General features: G+C 47.3%; 1 protein-coding gene across 6 annotated transcripts in view; it reads left to right on the plus strand.

The window, feature by feature from the left end:
• The first annotated feature begins 2,093 nt into the window (after positions 1-2,093).
• Positions 2,094-26,146, plus strand: part of LOC119336810 (26S proteasome regulatory subunit 8 homolog) — a 54,234-nt gene continuing 30,181 nt past the window's right edge. The window contains exons 1-5 of one of the 6 annotated variants that reach the window (XM_037608888.1): positions 2,094-2,640; positions 2,704-2,976; positions 3,640-3,866; positions 7,064-7,150; positions 17,622-18,051. In XM_037608888.1, coding sequence (XP_037464785.1) covers positions 2,755-2,976; positions 3,640-3,866; positions 7,064-7,150; positions 17,622-17,904 — 819 coding nt within the window. In that variant the 5' untranslated portion in view covers positions 2,094-2,640; positions 2,704-2,754 and the 3' untranslated portion in view covers positions 17,905-18,051. Of the gene's footprint in view, positions 2,977-3,639; positions 3,867-7,056; positions 7,151-17,621; positions 18,052-22,970; positions 23,193-26,146 lie in introns of those variants that run through there. The other 5 variants (XM_037608890.1, XM_037608891.1, XM_037608887.1 and 2 more) reach the window with 5 other exon arrangements.

Consider the following 26,146-nt stretch of genomic DNA (forward strand, 5'->3'; position numbering starts at 1 on the left):
GGGTGGATGAACAGGACCCCGTGGTGTTGCCTCTGGATGAACAGGACCCCGATCGATCGAGCCGGTTGGGGCTGGATGAACAGGACCCCGTGGAGGGCTGGATGAACAGGACCACCTCGTGGAGGGCAGGATGAACAATAGATAGTGGAGGGCAGGATGAACAGTAGCCCGTGGAGGGGTGGTTGAACAGGAACCCGTGGAGAGGGCTGGTTGAACAGTAGCCGGTGGAGTAGCGCGCGGTGGAGGCTGGATGAACAGGAGACCGTGGATGAACAGTTGCAGGTGGAGGCTGGAGGAGGTCAACGGTGCATGAACAGTAGCTCGTGAAGGCTGGAGGGGGTCGACTGTGGAGATGAACAGTATCCCGTGGAGTCCCGTTTTGCGGTACGCCACACCCCTCCCGATGAACAGGACCCCCGTTTCGACCGTAGCGCTCCAACACAAGTCCGTTTCCTTTGTTTTGCAGTATGCCACACCCCTCCTGATCAACAGGACCCCCGTTTCGACCGTAGGAGATCCGTTTCCTCCGTTTTGCGGTACACCAGACCCCTCCTGATGAACAGGATCCCGTTTCGAACGTGGTCGGTAGAACACAAGGCCGTTTCCTCCGTTCTGTGGTACGCCAGGCCTCGTTTTCATCGGCTGTTCCGTCTAAGTCCTCCCGATGAACACGACCACGCATTCCGTTCCGAGCCTTTCCCCGCCTTTGTTCTCTGTCGCGAGCTTGAAGAAAGGGAGCGGGAGGAGAGAGATAAGCCCGGCGGGCCCCGCATGTAGTCACTCACGCACTGACCTGGTGGCCCCGTTGACCACTTTAAGTGGAAACGTATTACGAGGAACACATTTTCCACTCCCAAAAGCGTACTGCGGTTTTGCTTCGGCTGGAAGTACGTTTCCTCTGTTCTGAAGGCGTAATATACAAAATACATTTTCTCTTTTTCAGCTCAGCCGGCCGAGGTGGTTATATTGTGAATCTTCACTGTTTAGCCCCTTTTCTGCTTACAAAGTGAACGGCCACAACTTTTCACTTGTAATTCTGATTGAGGTGATTCCAACGCCTACGTCTTCGTCTCGTCGAGCCCGTTCTGTTCATGTTATTCTCACTATGGTTTGACACAGTGAAAATGACCTTATCGCCCTTGCCCTTAATTAGCCTCCTATGGGAGAGAAACTTCTAGTAGTTCCTTGAACCGTTTTTTTTTCTTTTACTAGTTTTTCTGTTTTTTTGGTTTCTGTTTCTTTTTCTTTCCTTTTCTTTTTTTCGTTTTCTGTTTCTTTTTTTCTTTTCAAGGTTATTTAATCTTTTTTAAACTAAGTTCATGTTCCAAAAATGTTCTTAAATTTAGAAAATTGTTCTTGCCTTTAAAAAATGTTCGAAATTTAGAAAAGGTTGTTTTTAAAAAATATTCTTAATTTCTAAAAACTTTTGTGATTTTCAGAAAATGTTCCTCTTTTCATAAAATGTTGCAAATGCTTTTTATTCAAATTTTTCAAAAATGTTTGGGTGTTAAAATATGTTCGTGATTTTCAAAAAAAATTCATGATTTAAAAAAATGCCTTTGTTGAAATTTTAGAATTTTTTTTAAAAATTTGTTCACATTTTCAAAAACTGCTCATGTTTGAAAAAATGTTTTTGCCTTTCATAAAGTTATTCGTGTTTTTCTTTTTTTTTTCTTTTAAAATAAATGTTTGGCTTTTAATAAAACTCTGAATTTTCAGTATTTGTTCGCCTTTTCTGTAATATGTTCAACACTACGAAATATGTCCCCTTATTCAAAAAAAATCTCAAATTAGAAAAATGTTTGTGTTTTCAAAAAATCTTCTGGAATTTGTAAAATGTTCAACAATTCAAAAATGTCCCTGTTTTAAATTTTTGTTCAAAACTTCAAAAAAGTTTCTGAATTTTAAAATATGTTCACATTTTCCAATTATTCTTCACAATTTTTGACAATTGTTCATGTTTTTAAATTTTTGTTCGAATTTCAAAATTTGTTCACATGTTTCGGTAAGTGTTCAATTTTTTTTCCATATTTCAAAATTCTATTCACACTTTCAAACATTGCTCAAATTTTTATAACTTTGTTCATAATTTCCAAGAGAATGATCGAAAACTCTGAAAAAGATCGGATCTCTGTCTTTACATTCTTTATTAGTTTGCCCTTATTGAATGTCAGTAGGGCTCATGGGTCGGAGTGGCTAGCGAGAATGCCTCCTAAGCTGGAGGTAAGGAGCGCGTCACATAGGAGGTCCCATAGAACAGCTATGCACGTCTCAAAAAGCTGTTACGTGGCCGAGTCGAAAGAAGGACATAAATACGACCCAGCAACAAAAACGACACAAACACGAAACAGGCGCAAATCATTAAAAGAGGACTGAAGCGCAATAAGCGAGAAAGGGGGAGTAGCCCAATGGTTGCGGTCGGAGTGACACGTCCACCAAACAGAGTTCGAATCCTGATGGGAGTCGAATATCTTGCATTTCTCGCTAAGGAGGCCTTATAAATAAATTGCCATTCCAATTTTTTTTTATCCGTCCGCAATTACCTCATCCTCCTCTGCCCCCGATTCCTTCTCTCCTCGCAGCAGCCCCCGCCCCCTTCTCAAAGCTCCGCCATCCCCGTCCTGTACTCCCTTGGAAAAGATCGATTTTTTTCGACGGGAGGAGTCATTCCGGCTTGATCCGTCCTGTACTCCCTTGGAAAAGATCGATTTTTTTCGACGGGAGGAGTCATTCCGGCTTGATCCGGTGGTGGCGATGCCGGCCAGATCCTGCGACGGCGCCGACGCGAGCCACCAAGGGCCGTGGACTCCCTCTCTGGCTGCGCTTCCGCCAAACCCTAGCGGCTTGGCGTCCCGGCGACCATCTCCGAGGTGGTTTCTTTCTGCAGCAGCCAGCCCATGGAGAAGGCCCGGACAAATTCTCGGAGCAGTACGCCCGCCGCTCCAGCACCTTTCCTCACCGCCGTCGTCATTCAAGGTCACCCCCATCCTTTAATCCTTTTCTATGCATCATCATGCGTATTTGTATTTGTGCTACACCATCATGCTTCTTTTTGCTGCTCAATCAGATTAGAATCAGCAATTATGGATCTTTGTTGCATATGGTGTAAATTTGTGCGTTGCATAAATGTGTCAAAATTAAAAACTGTTAACATGTTCATATATTTTTATCTTCTCTCCACTAATACTGAAACAATCAATGTTGCTCAGAGTTGCTTGATATGTCGTTCAAGTCCATCACAGCTGCTTGGGGAAGTGGGGAGCTAGTTAACTGTGGTTTCACATTATCTGAGGCAAAGTTGTAATAAGTGAGCGACAAGTAATATGGTTTGGAGGGAGTACCTAAATTGGAGTTCAGAAAATTATGAGGCATCTCTACCCAACTAGAGAGGACAGATTAGATTAGGCCAGCATCTTGCTTCAAACACGTGCGTGCTACTGTACTTGTTGTGGTTTAGCCCTTTTTCTTCAAAATATGCATTTAAGTCTTCAGCTCTCATATTCTTTTTGCGGCTTATTTATTTATATACTCAGAGAGAGGACTGGTTAAATTAGGCCATCGGAGTATCTGTTTGATGTGATGAATTTCAATTCTGCATCGGAGTATTCATTTAATGAACTTTACCCGTCTTTTTTTCAGGTTCTCTCTGTGGTTGAAATTTGGCAAGATGAAGTTGTTCCTATGGTTTCTGTCATGAAAATTAAAATGACACCTTTGGAGTCTTGTGCTGACATGGGTGGTTTAGATGCTCAAATTCAAGAGATCAAAGAAGCAGCTGAACTTCCTGAGCTATATGAGGACATTGGATTCAGGCCTCCGAAGGGAGTCATACTGTATGGGGAACAGGGAAAGCTTTACTTGCAAAGGTTTTGTCTTTTAATCACTTCCATTTGGCTCTGAAGGCTTGAAAATCCATGTTTTGCTGCATTCAACGCTAATAAGTTAGTGGGTTAATATACATCTTTTCCTAGAAAGAGTGCAACATCTTTTTCATTGTTTCAAATACCCCCTCTGTAAACTAATATAAGAGCATTTAGATCACTATTTTAGTGTTCTAAACGCTCTTATATTAATTTACGGAGGGAGTATGATGTTATTTCCTTTGGTTCAAGACTGAATGTGAAGTACTTGTGCTTCTCACTAATTTTAAATATGATGTGTGCAAGCTTTTACCAACACGAACCAACTAGAACTTATTAGAATGGTACATAATGGATCCAACACACAGACGATTTAAGTGGATTATGATTTATAGTAAGCATAGAGGTTGCTAGGCTGACAGAAGAGTTTTATCATCTTAAAAGTTGTCGAATATTGCTCCAATTGGAAGTTCCTGAGCAAACTTCGGTAGTACTGCTTATGGTATTGACAAATTTGTGGTGCGATTATATTTGATTAATGCTTCTAATTATTCAAGGGCTTTGCATCTGTACGTTTGATTGGTAATAGCACGCTCTGTTGAAGGAAACGAGCATGTGGTGCTCTGCATTTCCTGACACTAAGTTAGGGCTTACTAATTTCGATTGCAAAAAATCCCATGAGTGAGATAGATACTTCCAAACAGTCCAATTGTGCACGTACAGTGAGCTGCATGGGTAGTCTGCAGATCCGAACCCTCAATTCTTATAGGTAAACATATTCTATTTGAAACTGAATATTGCCATCCTTTTAATATATATTATATTATTTTATTTTTGTTTGGTGACGAAGATAATGAGAAAACCACTAGGAAAGATCTTCTGCATAAGGAACATAGCACCCTACATCACAGTATAACGACGAACACAATGGGTATGCCAATGGTTGCTCTTTCATTCATACACCAAGTAATCTTTGTTACCATATTCGCTTCTAAAAAAGTAATCTTCCTCCCTGGCTTTCTAGCAATTGCATAACCTGCAGACTTATTAGATGTACGGACCAAGATATGAGCTGCAGACCCAACAACTTCAACAAAGTGTGCTGACTTTTGCCATTCTCCTGAGAAGGCAACACGTCGCAGATGGACTCTAACTGCAGAGTATTGGGAGATAATCATGTGAGAGTTTGGTACATGCAGATTAAATAAAGCCTTTAATAAGGACAAAGCGTTCAAAAAGTTATACCGTGAGAAGAGGCTGCTTCAGTGATGATACATCTGAAGCCATCAGAACTGCCTTACACAAATACATGCTATATTGTGGATTTTGCCATGGACCAGACAGCAAACAATTCAGGCATTTTTCAATCGACAACATACTATGTGTAGCAAGGACAGTATGACTTGTTCTTTTCTGACAAAGGACCAACAACACATGGCCTAGGACCATGGTTTTCGAGTCGCATGACTAGTCGTCGACTAGTCGGTAACAACAACAACAACAACAAAGCCTTTAGTCCCAAACAAGTTGGGGTAGGCTAGAGGTGAAACCCATAAGATCTCGCAACCAACTCATGGCTCTGGCACATGGATAGCAAGCTTCCACGCACCCCTGTCCATAGCTAGCTCTTTGTCGATACTCCAATCCTTCAGGTCTCTCTTAACGGACTCCTCCCATGTCAAAATCGGTCGACCCCGCCCTCTCTTGACATTCTCCGCACGCTTTAGCCGTCCGCTATGCACTGGAGCTTCTGGAGGCCTGCGCTGAATATGCCCAAACCATCTCAAACGATGTTGGACAAGCTTCCTCAATTGGTGCTACCCCTTTCATCTCCAGTCACGAGTCGCAACTGCAGGCTCGACTATTTCCGATTCGCTACCCCAGAGCGACCGGATGAGTCACGACTCGAAAACCATGCTTAGGACTCTCCATACACTTACCATCAGTTTAAATCTGAAAATGCAATCACTACCACCACTGATTTGGCAGGAGTTGCACCAGCCACATTTTTCCTTTAGGAGCTCCACAGATAACTTTTGACCAGTCAGTGCAAAAACATTAACATATTTCTTACATATATTGTTTTTAGCCGAAAAGAAACTGCATCCGGGCCATGCTTCTTTCCTTCCTCATTCTCTGAAAGCTTGTGCTTTAACTCTCCAGTGGCTTATGCTGCTGTTTGACCGAAACTGTAGTAGTTTATATACATAGCATTGCCAGAACGGAGACAGCAGTTACTTGCTTCTTTTTGAGGTGATGCATCTTTATGGTTCTCTTCAGACAAAGCATTAACATGTAAGCCAGCATCATGCTTAGAATTGCAGCTATCCTTGTTGGCACTAGAGGCATTAACCAGTCGTCCCTGATCAAGAAAATTTTCCAATGTTCACCTACAGTGTGTTCCCTTCTGTAGAACATGAAAAGAGCGTTCTATCTTGATCAAAGGCCATCTTGGTACGGACGGCCAGTATGTTGCTTTCGCACAATATTGTTGTCCATTGTTTTAAGTTTTAACCACTTCATACCAATATACCATACAGAATTATCACAAAATTTCTATAGCCAATGCGCAATTTTCACGCTATGGGAAGGTTAGCAGGTGCATCCGATGCTGATAGATCACGCGAATGGTCTAATGACGAACCCGCTTTAGCAATGTTTGTCGGTAGCTTGATAGATAAGTTCTCAGGTATGCAGCAGATACACTAATTCACACAAAATTGTTGGACTACGAAAAGTTAATAAAATATACTGATGCACGGACACACTCTCTGTTTAGGTATACGGATGCAAGGCCATTTATTGGGCATTCCATTCAGTTCAATAATGGTAAATAGTGGTCATGTAGCAGTTGAAGTTCATTATCTAGTTGATTTTAGTTATTTTGTCATCCGTGTTTTTCCAGTGTTCTTAGTTATATTCAGACCTGTTCGGAATCTCTCCACTTCGCTCCAGCTGTGGAGCTCGGTTTTAGCCGCTCCGTCAAAATGAGCTGCAGCCTGCTTCGCTCCTGGAGCGCAGTTGAGGAGCGGAGAGGAACCGAACAGGCTCTCAGTCATAATCTTCAGTCAATTAGTTTTCTTCAGGTTTCAAGGTTTCAGTTAGTTTTGCATAGTTCTTTACTTTGTGTGTTTCTTATTGATTGCTGCTAGGTTCTTTACTTTGTGTATTTCATTCTCTCATTGATTGCTGCTAGGTTTCAGGTGCACTGTCATTGTATATATTCTCTCAGCCTCTTTATTCTTGAAATCAGTATATTCAGCTCTGCAGGAAGGTCCGTCTTCACATCAGTAAGCCTTCTCTAACTCAAGTACCCAACACTACCTTGTATTCATTCTTTTTTTGATTTTTTTGACACATGAACATTTTCTATGCAAGTAGATTATTATTTTTAGCTAAATTTGTTTGGGGTGAGAGGATCCAGCATGTAGGAAAAATGGAAGTCTCAGGGGAGGGAGGTTAGTTGGTTGGGTGAGAGAATCCAGCCATGGGGCGGCTCCAAGTGGCCGTGCTCTGGATCGTAAGCAGCATCGCTGCCATGTGCTTCCCCGGGCTTAGTCTCCATGTTTTTTCTTTGATCCCGGTGTGTCTCACCCACCGTAGCAACTGCGCCCTTTGTGTTTGTGTATTCCTTGGAGAAGAACTGTGGGGAAGGGACTATGAACTAGGGGCGGGGTTGGCCCCAGCCCATGAACTGTTGCGATTTTGGTTTCCGTTCGTCTCTGTGTTTTTGTGTGTTAATGGGTTTGCAAATTTGGCCCACTAGGTTAAGACTGATGCATAGCTTAGAAGGTCCAAGAGGGAACGTGTCGAAAACTACCCTGGTTTACCTACTCCGACGATTCTAGCGTCGTCGAGTTCACGAGAATTTCACCGTCATCATCCGCTCTGTTCCCCCTCGATCTCAGTGCATGTTTGGGCTGAACAAGGGTCCGGCTCATCCTTCCACCGGGCCTTGACGTTGCTGCTTCTTGGGAGGTTTGGGGCACGGTGATTTTTGGATCTATGGCGGCATCGGGGTGCAGGGGCTTCGGCTTGTCTTCGACGAGAAAGAAGAAGGGGAAGGAAGGAATTGATTTGGAGGAGGCTCTGAAAAGGATGACGCTGAAGAATTCTGAACTTCACGTTGTGTTTGCAGGAGAGGAGACATCAGAACTCTCCAAGGCAGGAAGGTGGCTCGTGGTGGCTTGGGTCGACACAAAAGAAACCATTTAGTGCATAAGCTTTCAAGGACATGATGAAGTTTGTCTGGCGACTCGCCAATGATCCAGAAATTCATGAGGCGGACGACAATCTTTTCGTGGTCCAAGTCTTCTGCTTAAGTGACTGGAACCGGGTGATGCATCAGGGGTTGTGAATCTTCCGGGGGCTCATGGTGATCATTGAGGAATATTATGGTAAGGGTAGGTCGAGAGATGTTGTGTTGGACAGGACTCACGTTTGGGCTCAGATCCATGACCTTCCTAACCTTTAAAGATCCTAGGCGATCGCTGATCAGTTTGAAGGAGAATTGGCGAAGTTAAGAGGGTGGTATGAACCCTAATAGGTTATATATGAGGGAAACTATGTTAGGGTGTGGGCCAAGATTGCAATGGCCTATCCAATGACTAGATTTGCACCATCCAATTTGAATGGGAAAGAGAGAATTTTTCTACTTGTCAAGTATGAGAAGATATGTTTCTTCTGTGAGGTTTGTGGCTGTTATGACCGGCGTCACTTATAGTCAGAGGAGGCCCAATGGCGCGTCTAGTTAGGGGCTTGGCCCAACTTATCTTTATTTTTATTAGCTCATCGAGGATTATATAAACACTTGTAAGGCCATGTTTTGGAATTAAGCAATAAGTTAGAACTATTGCTCGGCTCCCTTCAAGAGCCGGAACCCTAACCTTAGCTGCCTCCCCCTGTGCCCTCTCTTCCTCCACCGCGCGACCATGGCGCCGCTCGCGCCGCCGCTCGCGCCCATCACCTTGCCATCCTCCCTTCCACCCCTACAACCTGAGGGCTAGGCCTGATAGGATCCCAACTCTTATCAGTGGCATCCTTGGTCACATCAAGAAGTGTGGAGACGTGGTTCACGGGGAAGATGAGATCAAATACGGATCATGGATGGTGGCAGAAAGAAGAACTGTGTCGGGAACCCAAAGTTTTGGGCGAGGCAAATTTTCCCAGGCTGGTAGGGCTCTTGTGAGAGGGACAAGAGGACACAACCGGGGTAGGGCGCGAGGTAATGCTTCCGTGCCCTGCAAGCATACATCTAGCGACGGTGGAATGCACGAGGATGGCGATGATCTGAATGACATACCTGAGTGCCCTTCGAAAAATACTGTGGAGAAAGAACATGACCGTGCGAAAGAAAAGGATGTTGTGTCAACAAAGAAGAAACTGGATATGGACGTCGAGTCCAACCAAGATCAAGGAGCTCTAGCTTGTTGATCCGACGGCACCACCACCCTCCAACGTATGTCTCTGCAAGAGAGCGGAAGAAGCTCAAAAAGGGGGCGGCAAAAAAGCTCCTTGGGGAGGATCGTCACGCCTAATGTTGACCCTTTGTTGGAACTGTCGTGGGCTAGGCGGACCTGCGGCAGTTCATGGATTGTGCAATATTGCGTGGGAGTGTGTGCCGACTATACTTTGCGTGGTGGAAACCCAGTTACCAAAGTATCGTGGAGCAGTGGCGGGGCTACACAGGAGATGCCTTGAGGGGCGAAAGGCAATACATCAATCTCTGAGGGTGCGCGCCATCAGCCGGCGGCTGACGGTAAGTGTTTCTATGATTAGACACTCCCGATGCAAAAAAAAGGGTGGGGGTCAATTATAGCCTCAGTTTGCCATTCCAATTTACGTCATCGTGACACTCGTTTCGTAACAAGGTGAGGAGTAGCGGTCATCATCGGCTCGAAAGCTCTCGGATGTTCCAAATGGGACGTGAAGGAAGCTTGTTAATGTTTATTTAAAGGGGCTATTGTTCTCTTGATCCGGCGAGGTGGGACTAAATGTACGGTTTGGACGTGACGGGCGCGGTCGCTCACAAGAACAGGTGCTAAATGGGAGTCTTCCTGATCGCCTTGTTGGACGGATTCTGGACAAACCGGCGAGGTGGGACTAAATGGATGGATTCGGGATCAACTGCCGCTCACACTCTGCCTCGCGTGGGCCGGCCCATCATCACGCACAGGTGGCCAGCTCGGGTCGCTTCAGTTTTCCTCTTTGTTTCCCAAGTTGTTGGTTAACTTGACCAGGCTGCCGTTAACTAGATGTGTTGACATTTAACCTGACCCATTGACCCGAGTTATCTGTTGACTTTTTGGAAAAAGTGACCCGAGTTATCTGTTGACTTTTTGGAAAAAGTTGTCTTTTTCGAAAAAGTTTACACGCTCGAAAAGGTTCATAGATTTTAAGAAGTTAACAAATTGAGATATATACACGTGTTTCAAAGAAATTGGCGATCTTACCTGAGAGCCATACTATTTCCTTCAATTTTTAGCGATCTGCAGCCGCCAGCGGACGAGAGCAGGGAGGGCGACTGGTGTGTGGCGACTGCTGAAGGGGCGACGGGCGGCGGCGTGACGGGAGGAGGTGAGAAGGCACCAACTGAACAGGCGCACGATACACACGTACTGTACGTAGGATCCAAACAATCGCTACCTTGTTTTCTTTGCTACTAGATGGGCCGCGCCTGCGCTCGCTCCAACAATCCTCCAACCGGTGTCTAGGTTTATTTTCACTGTCGAAGCCCCAAATACGAAGTAGTATACACGTATAAGTGCAATTTCTACCCGGTGTCTTGTGATACCGGCTGCGTGAATGTAGTTCCGCCCCTGCCATCTAGCATCGATGGACGTGGAGAAAGAACATGACTGTGCGAAAGAAAATGATTTTGCGCCAACAAAGGAGAAACTTGGATATGGGCATCGAGTCCAACCAACATCGAGGAGCTCAAGCTTGTTGATCCGACAACTCCACCACCCTCCAGTGTATGTCTCTGCAAGGGAGCGGAAGAAGCTCAAGAAGGGGGCATCCCTGGCAAAAAATGGCAAGACAGTGGATGCATCAGAAGTGACATGAAGCGTTTTGGCAAAATCGACGGCCTCCTTGGGGAGGAGCGCCGGGCCTAATGTTGATTGTGCAATATTGCGCTGGAGTGTGCCGACTTTGCGCGGTGGAAACCCAGTTACCAAAGTATCATGTGGAGCAATGGCGGGGCTACACATAAGATGCTGGAGGGGCGAAAGGCAATACATCAATCTCTGAGGGTGCGCGCCATCAGCCGGTGGCTGATGATAAGTGTTTCAATGATTAGACACTCCCGATGCAAAAAAAAGGAAAACATTTGAAATCAACCGATTGAATTTGTCTATCCATAAGCCACCTTCGACGCTTGACACGCGTCGTCGTCGGGCCACGCACCACTCTACTAGCACGCCTTATCCTCCCGCAGCAAACCACAGCCACACGTGATACATCTAACCCATCTGTTTTCCCCTTCGTCTCCCTCTGCTCATGAACCCGCATGGCTCAGATTTGTCCTCCACTCCAGCAGCTCGTCCCCGTCGTTGACACAAAAACGGCTCGTGAGCCAACAATCACCACCCTCTGGAACATGTCCCAAAGCATCCCTTCTCATCTCGCTCGCAGCTCACCCCGGCAGCCAAGCTCAAATCACGAGCACTTGTCGGCGCGGCCGACGTTACAATACAACGCTCACAATGCAGCGGGGGCACCGAGGCTTCGATGCAACGCTCGTTGGCGGCGGCCCCGACGCACCGGTGTGATGACCCTTTTTGCAGCAAGCAAGTTGCGGCTGGCCTTGTAGCATCGGCTGGTCGTGGATCTCGCCGGGGCGGCGACGCTCATGGTGTTGTAAAGCGGTGTCTGGCGCGACGCGTTCTGCGGTGCTACAGCGGCGTCCGACGCGGCGCACTCCGCTCGTGATGCTGCAGTGAAGTGCGTCGGGCTGCAATGGAGTGCTGCCGGAGGCTGCAATGGAGCGTCATGCGGGGTCGTTGAGCTTTGCCGGGGCTGCAATGAAGCTCTGCCGGAGCTGCATTGAAGCACGCTGGAGCTGCAATGAAGCGTGCACAGGTCGTTGAACCTCGTCGGGGGTTGCAATGGAACGCCGTTGTGATTGCAATGGAGCACTGCCCGGGCGCCGCCGAGGCTGCAATGGAGTGCCATCGGGTGCCGCCGGTGCTTGCCCGCGGTGCTGCCATGGGAGCTGCTGCGTTGAAGCTTTTTTATCGCCGTCGGCGTTGCCATTTTTTGAGCAGCACCTGGATGGCTTCTGGTGCTGCGATGCAGCGGTCGCCGGCAGCTCCGGTTGGTTTGTTGTGACCGAGAATCGACACTCCGGTGATGGGCGCTGCTCCGACGAGTGAACACTGCTAGCCAGAGGCTGTCGTGAGCGAGAGGAGATGGTAGTACAAGAGAGGAGGAAGACCCAGGGCGATGCATCGCTGAGAGCATGCAATCGAACGGTAAGGCACACTAGATCAAACGGTTAGTCAGGTGGTTGATCTGTTGCTAAATCAACCGGCTGATTCGTAGCAGCCGCCAAAAAAAAAGGGTGGGGTCAATTATAGCCTCAGTTTGCCATTCCAATTTACGTCATCGTGACACTCGTTTCGTAACAAGGTATAAGGAGTAGCGGTCATCATCGTCTCGAAAGCTCTCGGATGTCTCAATCGGGACGTGAAGGAAGCTCGTTAACGTTTATTTAAAGGGGCTATTGTTCTTCTGATCCGGCGAGGTGGGACTAAATGTACGGTTTGGACGTGACGGCGCGGTCGCTCACAAGAACAGGTGCTACTTGGATGTCCACGGGAGTCTTTGTGATCGCCTTGTTGGACGGATTGTGGACAAACCGGCGAGGTGGGACTAAATGGATGGATTCGGGATCAACTGCCGCTCACACTCTGCCTCGCGTGGGCCGGCCCATCACCGCGCACAGGTGGCCAGCTCTCGGTAGCGTCGGTTTACCTCTTTGTTTCCCAAGTTGTTGGTTAACTTGACCAGGCTGCCGTTAACTTGATGTGTTGACCTTTAACCTGACCCATTGACCCGAGATATCCGTTGACTTTTTGAAAAAAGTTTGCACGCTCGAAAAAGTTCATAGATTTTTAAATGGTTAACGAATTTAAAGAGTTCGTTGTAAAAAAATCATTGATTTGTAGAAAAGTTCATGAATTTTTAAAAATCATCGATTTGAAGAAAAGTACTAAATTTCAGTAAGTTCATGTATTTTAAAAAAATGTTCACAAATGTGAACAAAGTTCATCCATTTCGGGAAAACATTCATCAATTTTAAAAAAAGTTCATCAAATTTGAAAGAAAGTTCAATGTTTTTGAAAAAACTTTGTGCATTTTGAAGAAAGAAAAAATAAGTAAAAATGAAAAGAAAAAATGAAGAAAAAAGGAAAGAAAAACCACACAAAAACCGGTCTACAAAAAAAAACACAAATTCGAAACGAACGAAAAAGGAAACAACTGGAAGCTTCCCAAAAACTTCCCGGTGTCCATGCCTACGCCTTGAGCCATATGGATACTAAGCAATAATATACATAAAAGCAACCCATTCAATAGCTGAAAATGTCAAATAATAAAAATATGAAAAATGAAGTGTTAATCTTGAAATTCTGGTTCGTTGTGTAAAATTAAACAATAAAAACATAAGGTCTTCAAACAATAGCAACAAATATGACCAGTCAACATGAATTCACCCGAAATTCTCCGATTTTTATGTTATCGCAAGGAGTTACATTATTGGGACATTTACATCTATACCCCCAACTTGATCCCACTAGTTAGATTTGCCCCTAGTTTCAAAGGGTGCTCAAATTTGTCCCTCTGCTGTTAGTAGCCTTATAGAAATGCCCTTCTGCACCGTTACCGTTTGGTCAAAGGGCGTCAAAGGGCTTTGACCGTCTCAAAAAAATAGAAAAAAAATCTGAAATTTTGTGGGATCGAAGGTACTCAAGTGCGCAAGGTGCGTGCAAATTTTTGTGCTGTTTGGACACTCTACGAGCTCATGGCAAAGAAAAAACAGTAAATCTATAGGCTTGTGAATAGTAAATTCAAAAAATAGCAAGAAAATTCAAAAATCATGAAATTTTTTGGCATCCAAGATGCTCGGGTGTGCAAAATTTTGTTGTGTTTGGACATTGTAGGAGCTCGTGGAAAAAAAATATGGCTCGAAAAAAACTTCAAAAAAATAAGCTATTTTGTTGTTCCTTTGCCATGAGCTCGTACAAATTTACTATTCACGGGCGTAAAAATATATGGCTCGGAAAAAACTTCAAAAAAATAAACTTCAAAAAACTTCAAAAAAATTTACTATTCACGGGCGTACAAATTTACTGTTTTTCCTTTGCCATGAGCTCGTAGAGTGTCCAAACATCACGAAAATCTGCACGCATGTTGGGCACCTAAGTTTCTTTGATCCCTCAAAATTTCGGATTTTTATGATTTTTTTGCTATTTTTTCGAGACGGTCAAAGCCCTTTGACCAGATGGTAACGACGCTGAAGGGCATTTCTATAAGGACACCTAACAGCAGAGGGGCAAATTTGAGCATCGTTTGAAATTAGGGGCAAATCTGAGTAGTGGGATCAAGTTAGGGGCACAAATGTAAATGGCCCTACATTATTTGTGTTTGTAGACATAAACAATAAATAAAGCTTGTTGATCCAACTTTATTCTTGTGAAGTTAAACTTACTTGACATTGTGTCTTAATGGTCCCGCATGGTCAACAAAAAATCCAAAGTTCCAAATAGATGTGAATCGCCAAGGAAAATTATCAAATCGCATAATCCAAATCTCAGTTATTAGACCCTTGAATTTGAGAACGTTGGCAGAAGACCTTTTTTCCACGCCCTCGCGTCGCTCCCGCTGTGGGCGATTCGGGCGGAACTTCAACCCTAGCATCGCCACCATAGACCCTACCTCTCCTATCCGCCGCCGGTGGAAGAAGCTGCAAGGCGAAGCTGCTGCGGCTGATGGCGGCGGCGTGGACCTTGCTCGCATCGTGGGGAGGCCTCGGGCGCGGTGGAGCTCTCCCATCGATGACCACGACGACGGTGTTTCTCGTGTAGGTGCTCGGATCTGGCTTGGCCGATTCCGGCGGCCTGACTATCGACCGCCGCGAGGTTCTGATGCTCGGGCGCAGCATTGGGCGGGAGCTCTCTCGGCGCCTCCCCCCTCCCGGGCGCTCCTACTCTACTTCGTTGTGCTGCGGTGCATCGGCAGACGTCACATGTGTTTGTGCTGGGGAATGCTCTAGGGTGCAGTCTGACGGCGCTGTCGTGTTCCTGCGGTGGTCGGTTGCTGGGCGGGTGGACTGTCGTGAGGAGCTGGAGGTGGTGCGGCGCAGCGGACGACCTAAGCTCAAGATGGGTCTGTTTTCCTGTGGCGCGGGCAGGCTGGTTCCTTCTGGATCTGGCGTTTGGTGGTTTGAGGCGGTGGTTGATGATGCGCGCTCGGTGCTGCCGGTCCTGGTGCTCGCCAACTGGAGGTGACGGGTTGCTAGGGCAGGCGTCACACAGGGTGTCTCTCTGACCTGCAAGGCACTGTGGTGGTTGCTGCTCGATGCCGTTGTGGTAGCTCGCTGCCGGGAGCATGGCTGCGCATGTAGGAGGGTGGAGGTTGGTGGCCTGAGGTGGGCGGTGGTAGACATGGTGGAGTGGCTTGGTTTGGTTGGAGCAGTAGGAGACGATGCCGGGCGAAAGTCTATCTTCGGCTACGGTCGGAGCCGGAAGTGGCGGCGTCTGTGGGCGTCGCTGTCTTCTTGAAGACACTCCTGTGGTGATGTACTCCTCTTCCCTGTCGTCCCTTGCTTCGGGGGAAACTTCAAATCCGTACTCTCTTGGATCGGATTATGGCGGCGCCTTCCATCGTTTCCCTCTTGTGGGCATCATTTTTCGAGAAGGGATCGGCCGGAGGGACCAGTGTGGGCTTGATGGTGGTGGTGCTGCGGCCGGTTGGCGTCGATGTTGGTGGTCGTGCGGCCGGTTGGTTGTCAAATAATCCAAAGTTAAACTTACTTGACATTGTGTCTTAAACTCTTAATTCTCCCGCATGGTCGACAAATAATCCAAAGTTCCAAACAGATGTGAATCACTAAGGAAAAATATCAAATCGTAGAATCCAAATCTCAGTTGGTATACCCTTGAATTTGATAACGCTAGCCATTAAATTTGGGCAAAGAATTAGAGAAAAAATGAGATATCTACATGTGTTTGAGAGAAATTGGCGACCTTACTGAGAGCCATACTATTTCCTTCGATTATTTAGAGCAAGTATAATAGGATGATGTAAGCAGGCTATAAAAGTTGCCACCTCAGATTTATGATGATGTGGAGGAGAGAGGAGAGTAGAGAGAAGAGGAGTGGGCTGTAAACTTGTAGCCAGCTGCAGCACAAGCTCCAATGCATTTTGTGAGAGAAGAAAGTGAGGTCAAGCATTAACTACATGGTGTATAGAGCCAGCAACTATTATATGAGTGGGATTTTAGGTTGGCTAGGTGGCACAAAGATAGAGATAGCAGCTGGCTATGTTATTAATCTTGCTCTTAGTGATCTGCAGCCGCTAGTGGACGAGAGCAGGGGCGGGCGGCTGATGTGTGGCGACTGCTGAAGGGGCGACGGGCGGCGACGCGACAGGAGGAGGCGAGTAGGCACAACCTGAACAAGCGCACGATACACAAGTACGAATGTGGTAGGATCCAAACAATCGCTAGCTTGTTTTCTTTACTCGCTAAGGATGGGCCTTCAACTAGATGGGTCGCGCCTGCACTCGCTCCAACAATCTCGTCCAAAAGGTGTCCGGGTTTATTTTCTACCGGTGCCCAAGCCCCAAATATGAACTCTTATACAAGTATAAGTGCAATTTCTACCCGATGTCCTGTGACACCGGCTGCGTGAATGTAGGTCTGCCGCTGCCATGTAGCATCGATGGACATGGAGAAAGAACATGATCGTGCAAAAGAAATGGATTTTCTGCCTACAAAGAAGAAACTCGATATGGACATCCTATCCAAACAAGATCGAGGAGCTCAAACTTGTTGATCCGATGTCTCCACCACCCTCCAGCGTATGTATCTTGCAAGGGAGCAGAAGAAGCTAAAAAAGGGGCCATGCCTGCCAAAAAATGGCAAGACAGTGGGGTGGAGGACGTCGGGTTTGACGAGATGCTGACGAGACAACCCCTTCTACAAGTTGGTACATAGAGCCGCTTAGGAGGGAGGGACCTAGGCTTTCGACACGTTTCGGTGGTGGTTAATGGCAGGAGCAGAGAAAGTCGCCGGGCATCGAGCTCACGGCGGGCCGACGTGTTAATGGCGGGAAGGCGAGATGGGTGTAGAAGATCGGAGTCGAGGTTGGGCAGTGGGAGGTGTCGAGGGCGAGCTCACCACTAGAGATGTTTTGTGGATGGGGTAAACTGACAGCGTCGAGATGGCGAGACCGTGGTGGCGCATCGTCTCCATGATGGGCATGTGTCGGCGCCGGGCAGCAGCGCCCCTCCTCAACGGACTCAGACAACACCTTCCAAACACAAAGAAGGGGTTAGCTTGTCATGGCTCACTTTTTTGATGTTGCAACAAAAGTGTATTCAACATCATTTCAAGCTAGCAGCCTAGCTAATTGAAGCAACATTACTCTATCTTTATCATGCCAGTAGGCTCACTTTATCATGCTTGTAATATACATAAAAGTAACCCACTCAATAGCTTACATTGTGTTTGCATGTGATAAATTTATATCTTACTAGGTGGGTGATGATGACATATACTGGGGGTAGGGTCTTAGGCCTGACCTACATACCCACCCCTAGGGTGTCATATACAAGAAGACAAGTCCTTCAAAACCAGGGAGGGAGAAGTCACCGACTGAAAGACCTGGAAGCCACGAGCCACTCGACATCAGGTCCACTCGGAAGCTTCGGCGTCACTCGACCGCCTTTATTCACTCGGAGCACCTGGAGCCACTCGACGGCAGGAGACCAAAGGACGCTCCGGGATAGCAACGGTCAGGCAATCAAGACGCCACTGTAAAGACCACTTAATATCGACGTTACCTGTAACGCTCGCACCTTAAATTATCTACATTGAACCCTTGGGTAACAGCTACATTGATAAGGGGTCAGCGCACTCTATATAAGCCGCCCCCTCTACTCCTACACAGGGGTTCACATCTTCTTTAACCCAACACTCCATACAACAAAGCTCCCGCAACACCGCCGAGGCCCAGGCCTTGGAAGCCGTGCGCATAGCCACTCTAGCCGAATGCACGCGTCTTGAAGAGCTCTAGAAGCCACTCGAAGACCGGGCTCGCAGGCAACCCCAGGGCTCCAATCGGCGGCGGCGACAATTGTTTTAGAGTGAATCACCAGATGAGTGCCAGGTATCCCACATTCCGATTCAGAACTTGGATCGCAGAGTCCATCCAGCCATCTTGATCTGAGGCAGGAGAAGGCCTCGGGTAGATTCGAGCGTTGCTCAGAGCGGCTGGGGAGAAAAATTCGGCTGTTTCTCAGTCACGCAACAGGATACACAATTGATCAGTCAGAGCGGACACAGTTCAGTCGGCTCATAGCCCAAGATCTCCCCCGCGGTGTGAAGGACGGGGCTATCACCGGGATCAGTACCTGGGGCAAGGCCACGAGCGGTTCGCTCCACAATATCACCGCCGTTGAGTGCTGACGCCCCCTCCGAGGGACGAGCCGTATGCGCCCCGGCGGTACGACGACAGCGCCCGTTCGGTGATGAGCAACGAGGACCAAATGATCCCCGTGATCCAGGGTTCGACGCGAGGTCAGTCCTCGTACAAAATCTAGTCGACATAGGTAGAGTCCACCGAGAGAACTTGAACAGAGATCGTCCGAGTGGAAGTGGCCCCTTCGTCTCCGGTCCCGAGTGTTTTAGCAGGGCCATACGAGCCGCAAAGATACCACCCAACTTCAGATTGGCCACAGGGGTGAACAAGTTCACTAGTGAGTCGGAGCCAGAGACATGGTTGGTAGATTACCGAGTGGCTATAAAGATTGGCGGTGGAAATGATTACGTTGCCATGAAGCATCTGCCCTTGATGTTAGAAGAGCCGGCTCGGGCGTGGTTGAATCAGTTGGCTCCCTCCAGTATATATTGCTGGGAGGATCTCGCTCGAGTGTTCATTAGAACTTTTGAGGGAATGTGCAAGCGCCCTGCCGGGCTGACCAAATTGCAGCATTGTGTTCAGAAGCCGAGTGAAACTTTGAGAGATTACATTCAGCGCTGGACCACGCTACATCACCCGGTCGAGAATGTCACTGAGCACCAAGCAGTTTGCGCCTTTAAGGCCGGCGTCAGGTACCGAGAGCTTATCCTGAAGTTTGGTCGGTCCGGAACATTGACGATGAGCTGAATGATGGAGATAGCCACTCGGTACGTGAATGGCGAGGAAGAAGACCGTCTGCGTAGTGGCAAGGGAAAGCCTCGTGAACCTGACCCTGGTAACAGTAATCCCAGTCGGAAACCAAAGCGAAAGGCTGAAGGCCCGAATCAAGCAGAAGCAGCTGCTCTGGCTGCACAGGCCATGAACAAGGGGAAGGCCAAAGGGAATTGGATACCCAAGAAGAAGTTCCAGTCGGGAAAGGACATCCTTGACCTACTGTGTGCCATCCACACGAAGAAGGACGAAGAGGGAAATCTGATCCTACCCAAGCACACCATTCGACAGTGCAGGTTGCTGATCCAATAGTTTGGCGAAGGCCAGCAGAGTGAGAAGAGCCCCGATGAATATGACGAAGAAAAAGCCGAGGATTATCCCACGGTCAATGCCACTCTGGTGATTTTTGCTGACGTGAAGAGTAAAAGCCGACTAAAAGTCATCAATGGGAGCTGAATATGGTTGCTCCGGTGACTACAACATACCTCAGGTGGTCAAAACTCTCATCACTTTTGATCAATCGGATCACCCAACTCACGTTGCTACCCTGGGCGGCAAGCGCTGGTGGTTGATCCAGTGATGGGAGGCACTCGGTTACACAAGGTACTAATGGATGGCGGTAGTGGGCTGAACATACTCTATGCTAAAACCCTAAAGGGGATAGGCATCCCGATGTCCCGACTAAGCGAAAGCAGTATGCAGTTCCACGGAGTCATTCCAGGGAAGAAGGCAAAATCACTCGGTCAGATCGCCCTGGACGTAGTTTTTGGTGTCTCGAAGAATTTCTGGAAGGAGAAACTGACGTTTGAGGTGGTGGAATTTCACAGTGCCTATCATGCTATCCTTGGTCGTCCTACTTACGCGCGTTTCATGGCCCGAACATGTTACATGTACCTCAAATTGAAGATGACCGGTCCAAAGGGCGTAATCACTGTTACAGGAGATAAACAGAGAGCTGAAGAGTGTCTTCAACAGGGTTGCAAGGTCGCTGACGAGCAAATGGCAATGGTGGAGTTGGAAGAGTACAAGAGGAATGCTGATCCGACTGACCTGTTGCGCTCCAAGAAACCAGCTTCTGAATCCGCTTTTTAGTCGGTAGGAGAAACAAAGCAGGTTCACGTTCATCTGAGTAATTCTGAAGCCGCTCCAACTAACATTTTCAACGACACTCGACAGCAAATAGGAAGCCGCGCTCATCCAGTTCCTTCGTGAGAACTGGGACATCTTTGCATGGAAACCATCTGACGTGCCAGGTGTGCCCAGGGAGCTGGCTGAGCACCGTCTAAGAGTTGACTCGAAAGCTAAGCCTGTGAAGGAACATCTTCGTCGCTCTGCAGCAGAAAAGAGAAAGTCGATTGGCGAGGAAGTGGCTCGGCTTCTGGCAGCAGAGTTCATACGCGAAGTTTACCACTCCGAGTGGCTCGCCAACGTCGTTATGGTTCCCAAGAAGGACAAGTCGCTCCGTATGTGTATTGATTTCAAGCATATCAATTGGGCCTGCCCGAAGGATCATTTTCCACTCCCTCGCATCGACCAAATAGTGGATTCCAGTTTGGGGTGAGAGCGGTTGTCGTTTCTTGATGCGTACTTCGGGTACCATCAAATCCGATTGTACGGACCAGATGAAATAAAGACTGCTTTCATCACCCTTTTCGGGTGTTTTTGCTATATCACCATGCCATTCAGTCTCAAAAATGCCAGTGAGACCTTTATGCGCATGATCCAGAAGTGCCTTCTCACTTAGATCAGTCGCAATGTTGAGGCTTACACGGATGATATCGTGGTCAAGTCACGCAAAGGTTCCGACCTGCTGACTGATCTCGCTGAAACCTTTGCCAATCTGAGAAGGTATGACATCAAGCTGAATCCGTCCAAATGCACCTTCGGAGTGCCTAGAGGCAAGTTACTCGGTTTCCTCGTTTCCGAACTAGGGATAGACGCCAAATTTTGAGAAGATTAGTGCAATTTTTCGAATGAAGCGCCCCGAGTGCATCCACGACGTCCAAAGGCTCACAGTTTGTCTTGCAGCATTGAGTCGGTTCATTTCTCGCCTCCAAGAAAAGGCTTTGCCTTTGTACCGGCTGATGAAGAAATCTGATACGTTCGAGTGGACCCCTGAAGCAGAAGCATTATTTGTTGAACTCAAAGCCCTTCTCCACCCAGCCGGTGCTTGCTGCCCCTAACAACAAAGAACCTCTGCGCCTATACATTGCAGCCACTAGCCAAGTCGTCAGCACAGTTCTCACAGTGGAGCGAGAGGAGGAAGGCAAAGCATACAAAGTCCAGCGACCAGTCTATTACATCTCTGAAGTCTTGACACCGTCCAAGCAGAGGTATCCTCATTAACAGAAGCTCGTTTACGGTATTTACTTGACAGTGAAGAAAGTTGCACATTATTTCCAAGAGCACTCGGTTCCAGTCATCAGTGATGCCCCGTTATCTGAAATCATGAACAATCGGGATGCAACTGGCCGAGTTGCCAAGTGGGCCATCAAGCTCCTTCCTTTGGATATCAAGTTTGAAGTAAAGAAAGCAATCAAGTCCCAGGCACTAGCAGATTTCATGGCCGAGTGGATAGAACAACAACAACCCGGAACATTGGATTATGTTCTTTGATGGTTCCAAAATGTTAAATGATTCCGGCGCCGGAGTGGTCTTCGTGTCCCCGAAAGGCGATCGGCTCAGTTATGTCTTGCAAATTCACTTTGATTCCTCTAACAATGAGGCCGAGTACGAGGCACTACTCTACAGTTACGTAGGCCATCTAACTCGGCGTCTATCGCCTAATGTATACGGTGACTCGGATTTGGTAGTTAATCAAGTGATGAAAGAGTGGGATGTCAGGAACCCCGCCATGACAGGATACTGCAATGTAGTGAGAAAGCTAGAGAAGAAATTTGAGGGCCTAGAGCTCCACCACATTCCTCGAATAAAAAATCAAGCAACTGTTGACTTGGCAAATATCGGGTCCACTCAGAAACCTAGTCCTAGTAATGTGTTCGTCGAACATCTCCATTCCTTGTCAGTTCAGGAGGATCCCTTCACCGAAGAACCTCCTAAGCCGATAAGTCCCTTTGATCCGACTATAATCGAGGTCCCTGCTATCATTGACTTGGTTATGGAGATCCTGGTAATTACGCCCGACTAGACAGTGCCATACATTGCATATTTACTCAGACAAGAACTCCCAGAAGACGAAGTCGAAGCACGTCAGATTGTTCGCAGATCCAAGGCGTTCACTGTGATTAATGGAAAACTGTACAAAGAAAGTGTCACTGGCGTGGCTCAATGATGTATTTCTCCGGAAGAAGGACAGCTGATCCTAGAACAGATTCACTCGGGGACTTGTGGCCATCACGCATCCTCCCGGACCATTGTAGCCAAAGCGTATTGAGCTGGTTTTTACTGGCTGCGTGCCAATGAAGCCGCCAAAGACCATTCCACTCGTCTGGCCGTTCACTGATATGTCTCCGTCGTATCTATAATTTTTGATTGTTCCATGCCAATATTCTACAACTTTTACATACTTTTGGCAAATTTTTATACTATTTTTGGGACTAACATATTGATCCAGTGCCCAGTGCCAGCTTCAGTTTGTTGCATGTTTTTTGTTTCGCAGAAAATCCATATGAGACGGAGTCCAAACGGAATAAAAACTTACAGAGATTATTTTTGGAATATATGCAATTTTTAGGAAAAAGAATCAACGCGAGACGATGCCTGAGGGGCCCACAAGGACAGAGGGTGTGCCCTAGGGGGTAGGGCGCGCCCCTGGTCCTTGTGGCCATTCCGTAATGCGCTTGGTGCCCTTCTTCTTGCGCAATAAAGCTAATATCCAGATAAAAGTCGTTTTAAAATTTTAGCCCAATCGAAGTTACGGATCTCCGGGAATTTAAGAAACGGTGAAAGGCCAGAATCTGGGAGCGCAGAAACAGAAGGAAACAGAGAGAGAGAGATCCAATCTCGGAGGGGCTCCCGCCCCTCCACCGCCATGGAAGCCAAGGACCAGAGGGGAAACCCTTCTCCCATCTAGGGGGAAGGTCAAGGAAGAAGAAGAAGAAGAAGAAGGGGGCCTCTCTCCCCCTCTCTCCCGGTGGCGCCGGAACACCGCCGGGGCCATCATCATGACCGTGATCTACACCAACAACTTTACCACCGTCATCGCCAACACTCTCCCCCTCTATGCGGTGGTTTAACTCCTCTTCTCCCCGCTGTAATCTCTACTTAAACATGGTGCTCAACGCTATATATTATTTCTCAATGATGTATGGCTATCCTATGATGTTTGAGTAGATCCGTTTTGTCCTATGGGTTCATTGATGATCGTGATTGGTTTGAGTTGCATGTTTGTTATTGGTGCTGTCCTATGGTGTTCTCTGTGTCGCGCAAGCGTGAGGAATCCCAGCTGTAGGGTTTGCAATATGTTCATGGTTTGCTTATTGTCTGCGTTGCGTGAGTGATAGAAACACAAACATGATAAGTGGGTTATGGCATATGGGAATAAAGAGGACTTGATACTTTAATGCTATGGTTGGGTTTTACCTTAATGATCTTTAGTAGTTACGGATGTTTGGTAGAGTTCCAATCATAAGTGCATATGATGCAAGAAGATAAAGTATGTTAGCTTATGCCTCTCCCTCATATAAAATTGTAATAATTATTACCGGATTAGTTATCGATTGCCTAGGGACAAATAACTTTCTCGTGACAAAAAGCTCTCTACTAAAACTAACTTAGTTGTGTCTTTATCTAAACAGCCCCTATATTTTATTTATGTGCACTTTATTATCTTGCAAACCTAGCCTACAACACCTACAAAGTACTTCTAGTTTCATACTTGTTTTAGGTAAAGTAAACGTTAAGCGTGCGTAGAGTTGTATCGGTGGTCGATAGAACTTGAGGGAATATTTGTTCTACCTGTAGCTCCTTGTTGGGTTGGACAGTCTTACTTATCGAAAGAGGCTACTACTGATCCCCTATACTTGGGAGTTATCATTCACCTTGTGGGGATTGGACATGGTTGGATCGCTTAAAACGGGCAGAAGCTGTTTCACTCATTTACTTGTGGCAGTGGATAAGTTTACTAAGTGGATTGAAGCCAAGCCTATCAAGAAGTTAGACTCACGCACAACGATCTGATTCATGGTAGAGCTGATCTTCAGATACGGAGTCCCGCACAACATCATCACAGACAACGGCTCTAATTTCGACTCGAAAGAATTCAGAATTTTTTGCGCACCTCAAGGCACTCGGGTGGACTATGCGTAGGTTGCCCATCTGCAGTCGAATGGCCAGGACAAGAGGGCAAATGGTCTTATCCTTCAATGATTGAAACCATAGTTCATGCGGGACCTCGAACATGCGGCGGGAGCTTGGGTGACCGAGTTACCTTTGGTCTTTGGGGGTCTAAGGCAAATCCCAACCGGTCCACGGATCACTGCCCTTTCTTCATGGTTTGTGGAGCTGAAGCTGTGCTGCCGAGTGATCTCCTACACAATTCACCCTGAGTGGAGCTCTATTCAGAGGCTGAAGCAGAACAAGCACATCAAGACGCCGTCGACCTCCTGGAGGAAGAACGAGAGATGGCCTTGATTCGGTCGACTGTTTACCAGCAAGACCTTCGGCGTTTCCACGCCAGACACGTGCATGGACGAGCTTTTCAAGAAGGAGACCTCGGGCTCCGAGTGGATCAACAATGGCCACATAAGCTCTCGCTCCCGCATGGGAATGCCCTTTCATTGTCACCAAGGTGTTGCACAACGGGGCCTACCACCTATACAATCTTGCGAAGAAGATCGACGAGCAGAGTTCCTGGAATGCTGATCTCCTTCGTCGGTTCTATACTTGACGTCCGAGTCATCAAGATGTAATAAAAAGTATTGTATGATATGTTTGCTCAGTTAAAGACATGACCTCCGCGGTCTTCCAATAATTTTACTCGCACTGATGTATGTTCCGAACCCCTAGTGGTCAGGTTAGCTGCGAACCAGCTTCACCTAAGTTAGAAATCTACTCCGAGTGGCATGCATCCCTCCCACTCGGGGGCTTAGCCGTGAACCAGCTTTGCCTAAGTTAAAAGCCTACTCTGAGTGGCGAGCATCCCTCCCACTCGGAGGCTTAGCCACGAACCAGCTTCCCCTAAGTTAAAAATCTACTCCAAGTGGCGAGCATCCCTCCCACTTGGGGGCTTAGTCGCGAACTAGCTTCGCCTAAGTTAAAAATCTACTCCGAGTGGCGAGCATCCCTCCCACTCTGGGGCTTAGCCACGAACCAGCTTCCCCTAAGTTAAAAATCTACTCCGAGTGGCAAGCATCCCTCCCATTCGGGGCTTAGCCGCCACTACAAAAAAAAGACACATCCGAGACATTTTGGGCTGAACAATTTTTTTTTCTGTCATACATATGACACTTCTATGACGATAATTGTGACAAAACTCGGTATCATCATAGATGTGGTGGGCTCCTACTTCTATGACAAAAAATCATGACAGAAAATGGGCTTTTTGTCCTGGGCGGGCCGGAGACGCAGCTGCATGACATTCTTTGGGCCGTCCATGACGGAAAAAACCGTGGTAGAAGCGAGGGCGAGGAAAATTTCGGGGAGTTCCCGGTTACGGTGGGAGGTCGGGGGCCGAGCAATGCGCGTTTCTCTCGTACACGTACGCGAGTGTGTGCGAGGCGTTAGCTCTAACTGAACCCGAGCGAGGCGTTGGGCTCTAACTGAACTCGAGCGATTGCACTGCAGGCTACACGTTACTGAACCCGAGCGATTGATCGATGGCTGTTAACTGAACCCGATCGAGCGATTCCTTCGCTACTGCTGCTAACTGAAGCCGATCGATGCTGCCTCTAGATGAACAGTGAGCGTTGC

The sequence above is a fragment of the Triticum dicoccoides genome, chromosome 7B, assembly GCF_002162155.2.
Source record: "Triticum dicoccoides isolate Atlit2015 ecotype Zavitan chromosome 7B, WEW_v2.0, whole genome shotgun sequence".
NCBI lineage: Eukaryota > Viridiplantae > Streptophyta > Magnoliopsida > Poales > Poaceae > Triticum > Triticum dicoccoides.